This window comes from Microchirus variegatus (assembly GCF_963457635.1).
Source record: "Microchirus variegatus genome assembly, chromosome: 5".
Taxonomy (NCBI): Eukaryota; Metazoa; Chordata; class Actinopteri; order Pleuronectiformes; family Soleidae; genus Microchirus; species Microchirus variegatus.
The window spans coordinates 25,227,327-25,238,658 of NC_139806.1; the positions used below are offsets into that span (position 1 = coordinate 25,227,327).

General features: G+C 41.3%; 3 protein-coding genes across 3 annotated transcripts; all 3 read left to right on the forward strand.

Annotated features, from left to right (window-relative positions):
• Positions 1-363: 363 nt before the first annotated feature.
• LOC310927783 (UDP-glucuronosyltransferase 2C1-like) lies at positions 364-2,413 on the forward strand (the record flags this gene model as incomplete). The annotated part of the gene is made up of 3 exons (XM_083890175.1): positions 364-657; positions 756-1,469; positions 1,829-2,413. The coding sequence occupies 3 exons, from the start codon at positions 364-366 to the stop codon at positions 2,411-2,413; spliced, it is 1,593 nt and encodes a 530-aa protein (XP_083746301.1).
• A 1,196-nt stretch (positions 2,414-3,609) lies between these two features.
• On the forward strand, positions 3,610-5,857 carry LOC310927594 (UDP-glucuronosyltransferase 2C1-like; the record flags this gene model as incomplete). Its single annotated transcript, XM_083889915.1, has 3 exons — positions 3,610-3,903; positions 4,001-4,714; positions 5,273-5,857. The coding sequence occupies 3 exons, from the start codon at positions 3,610-3,612 to the stop codon at positions 5,855-5,857; spliced, it is 1,593 nt and encodes a 530-aa protein (XP_083746041.1).
• Positions 5,858-8,402: 2,545 nt separating this feature from the next.
• On the forward strand, positions 8,403-10,640 carry LOC310927595 (UDP-glucuronosyltransferase 2C1-like; the record flags this gene model as incomplete). Its single annotated transcript, XM_083889916.1, has 3 exons — positions 8,403-8,696; positions 8,799-9,512; positions 10,056-10,640. 3 exons carry the CDS (start codon positions 8,403-8,405, stop codon positions 10,638-10,640), a joined length of 1,593 nt encoding a protein of 530 aa, XP_083746042.1.
• Positions 10,641-11,332: the final 692 nt, after the last annotated feature.

Sequence of the window (11,332 nt, forward strand, 5' to 3'; positions counted from 1 at the left end):
TTCTTGTGAAAAAGGACGTGTGCTTTGTTCTTTCAGAACAGACATTATTATTTGTATGCTGTGTCAAGAAATAGTATCAGACCAGAGTGAGGGAGCATGTTGTGTGTATTCTTAATTATTTAACTGCTCAATGACTCATTATTTTAGCAGTAGAATTACCTTCTTAAACTTTTTGTGGGCTCTTTGGGTTTTCAGTCATGCCACAAACGTTCTGCCATCTTGCTTATATGTATATACACATACAGATTTCAGTGATTGCTCATTGTGAAAAATGTTTGGTTTCTCAATACATTTAGAAAGCACCATCTGTTTTGAACGTCTTAAAACACTACATTTTCCTCATTCCTATATATTTCAGGAAATATGCCGCTGGACCGCGTGTGTGGAATATATGCTCTCCTTAGCATAGGTTTGATTTCCTTCACACCACTTTGTGATGGGGGGAACATCCTGGTGTTCCCAGTAGATGGCAGCCATTGGATCAATATGAAGATTCTACTGGAGGAACTTCATGCCAGGGGACACACCATCACTGTGATGAGGGCGTCCACCAGCTGGTACATTCCAGAAAAGTCTCCCCTCTATACACCGATAACAATTGAAATGAATGTGACTTATGAAGACTTTTTTGGCTCGTACCTACAGGAGCATATGAGGGTATGTTAGCCAGGAAGCCTCACATGATAATATAATAATTGGAATATCATGATTTGAAAAAAATAACCACATTGTTTTATTTTACTCTTTTTTTTCAGCTGCAGCGAGATGGGGGTTCAGTATTTGCATTCGTCAAACTCACAAAGGATTTTATGTCTATGCTATCTACAGCACATTTAATATGGGCTGAGGCCCTTGGCAAAATGCTTGATGATAAAAATATGATCAAAAGCTTAACGGATTCTCAGTATGATGTTGTTCTCACTGATCCAGCCATTGCACCAGGAGTTCTACTTGCAAAGTATCTCAAACTGCCCCTCGTGCTCAATGTTCGATGGATCACCAGTGGAGAAGGCCACTTTGCAATCGCCCCCACTCCACTCTCTTATATCCCAGTGCCAGGATCGGGTTTAACCGACAAAATGAATTTCATGCAGAGGATCAAAAACCTGTTTTTCTACAGCATTGTAGTTCTTCAGCAGAAATTCATGATAGGGCCCCACTATGATGCCATCTGTGATAAATATTTAGAGGGCGGATGCGACGTCATCTCGCTTCTTCAGGAAGCAGACATCTGGCTGTTCAGGTCAGACTATGTGTTTGAATTTCCTCGGCCCACCATGCCGAACATTGTCTACATTGGTGGGTTTCAGTGCAAACCGGCCCAACCTCTGCCAGCAGATCTGGAGGAGTTTGTTCAGAGCGCTGGGGAACACGGAGTGATCATCATGACTCTGGGAACTTTGGTTAATGCTTTACCCAAAGAGGTCGCAGATGAACTTGCCGGCGTCTTCGCCAAGTTGCCTCAGAAGGTAAAGTGACCGACAAGCACAGATGTGAAATGTTAATAATTTTAGCTGAGTCACACCCACCTGGTGGTTCACGATAACATCCATCATACTTTCTGCATGGGCTTCACATTTCAAACCAGAAGACTATGCCATTTTTAGATCTAGTCTATAATCTTTATAGGCTTCTTGCTACTGCTATATCTTTATGACAACGACCAAACAATATAAACACCTACAATCTAAGGCAAAGCAAAGGTTGTTGGTTTCTTCTGCAAATCATCTTGTACACAAGACTCATGCAGCAACAACTACAACCACATGGTGCTGCTTCTGCCACTGTCTCTCTGCTGTCTGAAGGAATCTTCTTGTTTTCTGACCAGGTGATCTGGAGGCACAAAGGGGAACGACCCTCCACTCTGGGCAACAACACACTCATCGTGGACTGGATGCCGCAGAATGACCTCCTCGGTCACCCACAGACCAAAGTCTTTATAGCTCATGGGGGAACCAATGGTGTTCAGGAGGCCATTTACCATGGTGTCCCTGTCTTGGGGATTCCCTTGTTCTTTGACCAGTTTGACAACCTTCTGCGTTTGCAGGAGAGAGGAGCTGCAAAGATCATTCAGCTGGGCGAAGTTAATGGACACAGGTTTGAACAAGAACTGAAGGAGGTGCTCTTTGAAGAGAGCTACAGAGAGAACGTGCAAAGGCTTTCACGTTTGCACCGAGATAAGCCAATAGCACCCATGGATGCGGCCATCTTCTGGGTGGAATTTGTCATGCGCCATAAAGGAGCTCCCCACCTGCGTACAGAGGCTTATAAGATGCCCTGGTACTCGTACTACAGTTTAGATGTACTGCTAGTACTGCTGACTGCAGCGGCTGTGTTGCTGCTCTCTGTTTTTGTCCTTTTCAGATTTCTGTGCTGCAGAAGTAGAAGAAAACCCAAAGCCAAACAACACTGAGACATGAAACTGGTGAAGAAATATGCTTCAATAGGTTCTCTGAAGATCAGCATTTACAATAATACAACCACATTTCCATGTCATCTGGCAATAGTAAGCTGTAGTAAATAAACCAGCAGGTCAAACACCCGGAGAAAACATTGTCTCTTTCCTTTTCTTTACACTGGCAAGCGAAAACATGTGAGTTTACTTAATGCACAGTTGTAAATGCTCCCAGAAGAGGTCAGAGGTTCATATGATGCAAGCAGTTCACGTGTAATGCGGAAAATCATAAAACAATAACAAAAGGCTTACTACTAGTCACTTTACAACATGATTACATGAAGTATCAGAACCATTATGTCATGTGAAGTAAAAAACAATGACTGTGACATTAGAGCACCGTTCATATAACACGTGTTATGTGACATAACAAGTGTAACTCAATACATGTGAAAAGGACCAATCGTCTCTGGAGTTTGAACTCAAATAGGCAAAGAAACCATTTGATGGAATGCCAGTCTGCAGGCAAGCAGCACAGCAGCTGTCACGCTTCAGCCTTGGTAAGTGAATTTCAGGATTGTTTTCATGATGTTGTTTTTGTCTTTGTGTTTATTCGATAAGCAGCATTTCCCTCAAGTGTAACACAGTACTACCAATTCCTCCTTTCTTCTGGTGAAAAGGGATATATGTGCTTTGTTGCTCTGCTGGTTTAAAGCTGCAGTGCGAGGAATCGGTTCCGTTCTTTGAGAACATAAATTATTATTTGTATGATGTGTCATTTTTGCTTTGTCCAATACCAGAGTGAGGGAGCGTTTTGTGGGTATTCTTAGTGATTTATCCTTTCAAACTGCTCAATCACTAATTTTTTTCACAGTAGAATTCACTTCTGAAACTTTTCGTGGGCTCTTCTTTGGGTTTTCAGTCATGTCACAAACATTTTGCAGCCATCTTGCTTTACTCGCGCAATGATGCTGTTGCCTCCGTCTGTGTTGACAAAATAAATCACTTCCTGGTTAACACTAGATACTGAGTAATGTGGAGCTTAATCAGCACTCTGAACTTGTTTGACAATGGTTTAAATATAACATTACATATACACATACACAGATTTCAGTGCTTGCTCCTTGTGAAAAATGTTTTTTTTCTCAATATCAACCGTCCGCTTTGAACGTCTTAAAACACTACATTTTCCTCACTCCTATATTCCAGGAAATATGCTGCTGTACCGCGTGTGTGGAATATTTGCACTCCTTAGCGTAGGTTTGATTTCCTTCACACGACCTTGTGATGGGGGGAACATCCTGGTGTTCCCAGTAGATGGCAGCCATTGGATCAATATGAAGATTCTACTGGAGGAACTTCATGCCAGGGGACACACCATCACTGTGATCAGGGCGTCCACCAGCTGGTACATTCCAGAAAAGTCCCCCCTGTATACATCAATAACAATTGAACTGGATGAAGCTTTAGAAGACTTTTTTGACTTGTACCTTCAGGAGCATATGAGGGTATGTCATCCAGGAAGTCTCACATGATAATATTATTATTGGAATATCATGATTTAAAAAAATAATTAAATAACCAGAATGATATTTATTTTTTCAGCTGCAGCGAGAGGGGGGTTCAGCATTTGCATTCTTCAAACTCACAAAGGATTTTATGTCTATGATATCTACAGTACATTTAATATGGGCTGAGGTTCTTGGCAAAATGCTTGATGATAAAAATATGATAAAAAGCTTAACGGATTCTCAGTATGATGTTGTTCTCACTGATCCAGCCATTGCACCAGGAGTTCTACTTGCAAAGTATCTCAAACTGCCCCTCGTGCTCAATGTTCGATGGATCACCAGTGGAGAAGGCCACTTTGCAATCGCCCCCACTCCACTCTCTTATATCCCAGTGCCAGGATCGGGTTTAACCGACAAAATGAATTTCATGCAGAGGATCAAAAACCTGTTTTTCTACAGCATTGTAGTTGTTCAGCAGAAATTCATGGTAGGGCCCTACTATGATGCCATCTGTGATAAATATTTCGAGGGCGGATGTGACGTCATCTCACTTCTTCAGGAAGCAGACATCTGGCTGTTCAGGTCAGACTATGTGTTTGAATTTCCTCGGCCCACCATGCCGAACATTGTCTACATTGGTGGGTTTCAGTGCAAACCGGCCCAACCTCTGCCAGCAGATCTGGAGGAGTTTGTTCAGAGCGCTGGGGAACACGGAGTGATCATCATGACTCTGGGAACTTTGGTTAATGCTTTACCCAAAGACGTGGCAGATGAAATTGCCGGCGTCTTCGCCAAGTTGCCTCAGAAGGTAAAGTGACGCACATGCACCGATGTGAAATGTTAAAATGTGATAGGTTTGTATACTGAATTTGCACTCATGTGCTGCGTTTTTATCGTCCATTTTCCCCTAAATGGGAACATCATTTACAAAATAGACATTTTGTGCTATCGAAGAAGACCTGAAATAATGGATTTGAGACCATGAACATTTACTGATGTTATAAATCAAGTGAAATGTAGGCAATTGTTTTCATAGACTTCTATTTTATTAGCCGAGTCACACCTGGTGGTTCACTTCTTTCATCATACTTTCCGCATAGGCTTCACATTTGAAACCAGAAGACTATTCCATTGTTATATCTAATCTGTGATCTTTATAGGCTTCTTGCTACTGCTATATCTTTATGACAAATGCCCAAACAATATAAACAACTACAATCTTAGGGAAAGCAAAGGTTGTTGGTTTCTTCTGCAAATCATCTTGTACACTCATGCAAGACTCATGCAGCAACAACTACAACCACATGGTGCTGCTTCTGCCACTGTCTCTCTGCTGTCTGAAGGAATCTTCTTGTTTTCTGACCAGGTGATCTGGAGGCACAAAGGGGAACGACCCTCCACTCTGGGCAACAACACACTGATCGTTGACTGGATGCCGCAGAAGGACCTCCTCGGTCACCCACAGACCAAAGTCTTTATAGCTCATGGGGGAACCAATGGTGTTCAGGAGGCCATTTACCATGGTGTCCCTGTCTTGGGGATTCCCTTGTTCTTTGACCAGTTTGACAACCTTCTGCGTTTGCAGGAGAGAGGAGCTGCAAAGATCATTCAGCTGGGCGAAGTTAATGGACACAGGTTTGAACAAGAACTGAAGGAGGTGCTCTTTGAAGAGAGCTACAGAGAGAACGTGCAAAGACTTTCACGTTTGCACCGAGATCAGCCAATAGCACCCATGGATGCGGCCATCTTCTGGGTGGAATTTGTCATGCGACACAAAGGAGCTCCCCACCTGCGTACAGAGGCTTATAAGATGCCCTGGTACTCGTACTACAGTTTAGATGTACTGCTAGTACTGCTGACTGCAGTGGCTGTATTGCTGCTCTCTGTTTTTGTCCTTTTCAAATTTCTGTGCTGCAGAAGTAGAAGGAAACCCAAAGCCAAACAACACTGAGAGATAAAACTGGTGTAGAAATACTGTATGTTTCAATAGGTTCTCTGAAGAACTGTATTTATAATAATACAACCACTTTTCCATGTCTGGTTTGTAGTGTATGGCCATTTTAAGTGATATTTATGTTTAGGATCTCATTGGAGTTTGTTTTAGTTTACCAACATCTGATTCAGTGATTATTGGACCAATAACAAACGTAGAGTATTCTATTGTCTTATCACTTATTTACATTTTAAGGTGTCTTATTTTCAAGTATTTGTAAAATAATGATCAGACAAATGATTATGCGACCATATAAAATTTATAAATAAAGTAATACGGGCTCTCTCCTGTTTCAAAATCATTTGTCATCATGGCAAATTTGTGGTGATGAAAGCTATCAATTAATTCTTGTTAAGCTTGTAATTCCTATTGGCAGACTCACTGATGGCACGCACACACCCTGTGCAGAAGTGTCTCTGAACATGTTTATAAATCCCTCAGTCAGCTCAAGTAATACATTTTATGACAGATGTGGAAATGATTTATTTTGCAGGCTTAGTCACAACAACTTTACCCATGTAAAATCATCAATAGGGGGCACTCGGGTGCTACCCCGCCTGTTCCACACTGGTCCCACATGAAGAACGGAACCACAGGCATGTATGTGTGAGCAGAAAGATTATGCAACTTTCTGGGGGCACAGTATGGAGAAAATATGGAGAGAAATGACGCAGTTTGTTTTTGCCGTAAATCAATCTGACATTTTTCCATTAAAACTACATCCCGTTGGCCAAGAGAGAAGGTATGGCTTTAATTTAAATGTCTGTTGTTTTTTTTGACCACCTCAATACTTTGCAATAGGTTTTAAAAGAAAAAAAAATGTGCCAGGCTTTCCATGACTGCAGGTGTCATTTTAGCTTTGCAGGATTTTGGTTTCAAGCATAATCAGCCGGTTAATCATGGTAATAGTTTGCAGATGCTAATTAGTTGCAGCCCTATCTAAATTAATTTAAAACTGTAGTCTGCATCTTTTAAACATAAATAATGTCAAATTAATTCACACAAGGCTGATTACACCTATCAGCTCCACACAACTCTGTACAACTGTATTTCTTGTGTAGATCTCGTACCACCTGCCGACACTCAGGAGCTGCACACAGGAAGTGACAGACGGGGGCAACAGCAGCATTGCTCTATGAAAGTTAGACAGCTGCAAACAGGTCAGAGTGTGACAGAAAACACAAAGGAGAAAAATTAATTATATTGCCCCAAAACCACAGCCCTGCACTGTTGCTGTTTGCACACGCTCACTCAGTCAGGTCTGGTAGTATTGCTTGACAGAGCTTATTCTTAAATGAAGGATGAAGTGTGCAAATGATGTTATGTAATTTCTGCTCATGAAGGCGAAACAGAGGCAGAATAATAATTAAAAAACAATCTCCACCAAAAATGACGCACTGCAGCTTGAAAATTTGCAACAGCAACCACTTAAAGTTCTGAGACCTGCAGCCTCCATTCAACTGGCAGCCACAGTTGTCATATCTGGCAATAGTAAGTTGTAGTAAATAAACCAGCAGGTAAAATACTGTCTCTTTCCTTTTCTTTACAATGCCAAGTGCAAACATGTGTTGATTCACTTATTGCACAGTTGTAAGTGCTCCCAAAAGAGGTCAGAACGTCATGTGATGCAAGCAGTTCACTTGTGATGCAGAAAATCTTCTACAATACTTAAGATTTACTACTCATAGGTTTACAACATGATTGAATGAAGTATCAGAACCATTATGTCAGGTGAAGTATGAAATAATGACCGTTTGGTATTTGCAGAGGATTAGTGCACCGTTCATATAGCACGTGTTTTGTGACATAACAAGTGTAACGCAATCCATGTGAAAAGGACCAATCGTCTCTGGAGTTTGAACTCAAATAGAAAAAGAAACCATTTGATGGAATGTCAGTCTGCAGGCAAGCAGCACAGCAGCTGTCACGCTTCAGCCTTGGTAAGTGAATTTCAGGATTGTTTTCATGATGTTTTTGTCTTTGTGTTTATTCAATGAGCAGAATTTCCCTCAAGTCGAACACAGTATTCCCCACTCCTCCTTTCTTCTGGTGAAAAGGGATATATGTGCTTTGTTGCTCTGCTGGTTTAAAGCTGCAGTGTGAGGAATCGGGTTCTGTTCTTTGTGAACAGAAATGATTTGTATGACGTGTCATTTTTGCTTTGTCAAGAAATACCAATACCAGAGTGAGGGAGCGTTTTGCGTGTATTCTTAATGATTTATCCTTTCAAACTGCTCAATTTTTTTAGCAGTAGAATTAACTTCTGAAACTTTTCGTGGGCTCGTTTTGCAGTCATCTTGCTTTACTAGCGCAATGTTGCTGTTGCCTCCGTCTGTGTTGACAAAATAAATCACTTCCTGTTTGCAGTGCAAAAATGTCCATACAGAGAGTCATGTGGGGCTTAATCAGTGATGTGTTGACAATGGTTTAAATATAACTTATATACATCTGTTTTGAATGTCTTAAAACACTAAATTTTCTTCACTCCTATATTTCAGGAAATATGCCGCTGTACCGCGTGTGTGGAATATTTGTACTCCTTAGCGTAGGTTTGATTTCCTTCACACCACCTTGTGATGGGGGGAACATCCTGGTGTTCCCAGTAGATGGCAGCCATTGGATCAATATGAAGATTCTACTGGAGGAACTTCATGCCAGGGGACACACCATCACTGTGATGAGGGCGTCCACCAGCTGGTACATTCCAGAAAAGTCTCCCCTCTATACACCAATAACAATTGAAATGGATGACACTTTCACAGACCTTTTTGAATTGTACCTACAGGAGCATATGAGGGTATGTCATCCAGGAAGCCTCACATAATAACATAATTATTGGAATATGCTGATTTGACAAATTAAATAAAATAACCACATTTGTTGTTTTTATTTTTTTCAGCTGCAGAGAGATGGGGGTTCAGTATTTGCATTCTTTAAACTCACAAAGGATTTTATGTCTATGATATCTGCAGCACATTTAAAATGGACAGAGGCCCTTGGCAAAATGCTTGATGATAAAAATATGATCAAAAGCTTAACGGATTCTCAGTATGATGTTGTTCTCACTGATCCAGCCATGGCACCAGGAGTTCTACTTGCAAAGTATCTCAAACTGCCCCTCGTGCTCAATGTTCGATGGATCACCAGTGGAGAAGGCCACTTTGCAATCGCCCCCACTCCACTCTCTTATATCCCAGTGCCAGGATCGGGTTTAACCGACAAAATGAATTTCATGCAGAGGATCCAAAACATGTTTTTCTACAGCATTGTAGTTGTTCAGCAGAAATTCATGGTAGGGCCCCACTATGATGCCATCTGTGATAAATATTTCGAGGGCGGATGTGACGTCATCTCACTTCTTCAGGAAGCAGACATCTGGCTGTTCAGGTCAGACTATGTGTTTGAATTTCCTCGGCCCACCATGCCGAACATTGTCTACATTGGTGGGTTTCAGTGCAAACCGGCCCAACCTCTGCCAGCAGATCTGGAGGAGTTTGTTCAGAGCGCTGGGGAACACGGAGTGATCATCATGACTCTGGGAACTTTTGTTAATGCTTTACCCAAAGACGTGGCAGATGAAATTGCCGGCGTCTTCGCCAAGTTGCCTCAGAAGGTAAAGTGACGCACATGCACCGATGTGAAATGTTAAAATGTGCAAGGTTTGTATACTGAATTTGCACTCATGTGCTGCGTTTTTATCGTCCATTTTCCCCTAAATGGGAACATCATTTACAAAACAGACATTATGTGCTATCGAAGAAGACCTGAAATAATGGATTTGACATTTACTGATGTTATAAATCAAGTGAGAGGTAGGCAATTGTTTTCATAGACTTCTATTCTCGTCAAGTCACACCTGGTGGTTCACTTCTACTTTCATCATACTTTCCGCATAGGCTTCACATTTGAAACCAAAAGACTATGCCATTGTTATATCTAATCTGTGATCTTTATAGGCTTCTTGCTACTGCTATATCTTTATGACAAACGACCAAACAATATAAACACCTACAATCTTAGAGAAAGCAAAGGTTGTTGGTTTCTTCTGCAAATCATCTTGTACACAAGACTCATGCAGCAACAACTACAACCACATGGTGCTGCTTCTGCCACTGTCTCTCTGCTGTCTGAAGGAATCTTCTTGTTTTCTGACCAGGTGATCTGGAGGCACAAAGGGGAACGACCCTCCACTCTGGGCAACAACACACTGATCGTTGACTGGATGCCGCAGAAGGACCTCCTCGGTCACCCACAGACCAAAGTCTTTATAGCTCATGGGGGAACCAATGGTGTTCAGGAGGCCATTTACCATGGTGTCCCTGTCTTGGGGATTCCCTTGTTCTTTGACCAGTTTGACAACCTTCTGCGTTTGCAGGAGAGAGGAGCTGCAAAGATCATTCAGCTGGGCGAAGTTAATGGACACAGGTTTGAACAAGAACTGAAGGAGGTGCTCTTTGAAGAGCGCTACAGAGAGAACGTGCAAAGACTTTCACGTTTGCACCGAGATCAGCCAATAGCACCCATGGATGCGGCCATCTTCTGGGTGGAATTTGTCATGCGCCATAAAGGAGCTCCCCACCTGCGTACAGAGGCTTATAAGATGCCCTGGTACTCGTACTACAGTTTAGATGTACTGCTAGTACTGCTGACTGCAGTGGCTGTGTTGCTGCTCTCTGTTTTTGTCCTTTTCAGATTTCTGTGCTGCAGAAGTAGAAGAAAACCCAAAGCCAAACAACACTGAGACATGAAACTGGTGTAGAAATATGCCTCAATAGCTTCTCTGAAGATCTGCATTTACAATAATACAACCAAGTTTTCATGTTTTGGTTTGTCGTGTATGACCATTTCAAGTGATATTTATGCTTTCAGAGATCATTGGAGTTTGTTTTAGTTTACCAACATCTTATCCAGTATTTATTTGCCGAATAATAATGTAGAATTTTCGATTGTCTTATCACTTATTTACGTCTTGAGGTGTTTCAGTCATTTTCAGGTCTTTGTAAAATAACGATCAGACAAATGATTAAGCTACCATATAAAATGTATAAATAAATACAAGGTCTCTTCGGTTTCAAAATAATTTGCCATCATGGCAGATTTGTGGTGATGAAATCATTCATGTCACTGAGTAATTTCTTTAATTTTACATTCACTGTTACTCTTGGCAATATTTATTAATCTCTATTAATCAGTGTTGTATACTCTTACGAATAGTTCTATGTGCCATTTCGATACAAAAGATAAATGCATTTTCATCATATATGGAAAATATTTTATTGTTGACATACTATTGCATCAAAATCTGTCCTCTTTATTGACGTCTCACATTTCCACATCCCCCTTTCCAAAAGAACTAATACAAGAAATATTGTGCACTGAAAGGGATAAGTTTCCTCCTAAAAAACCCCCCAAAAAACTATGAGACCAGATTTC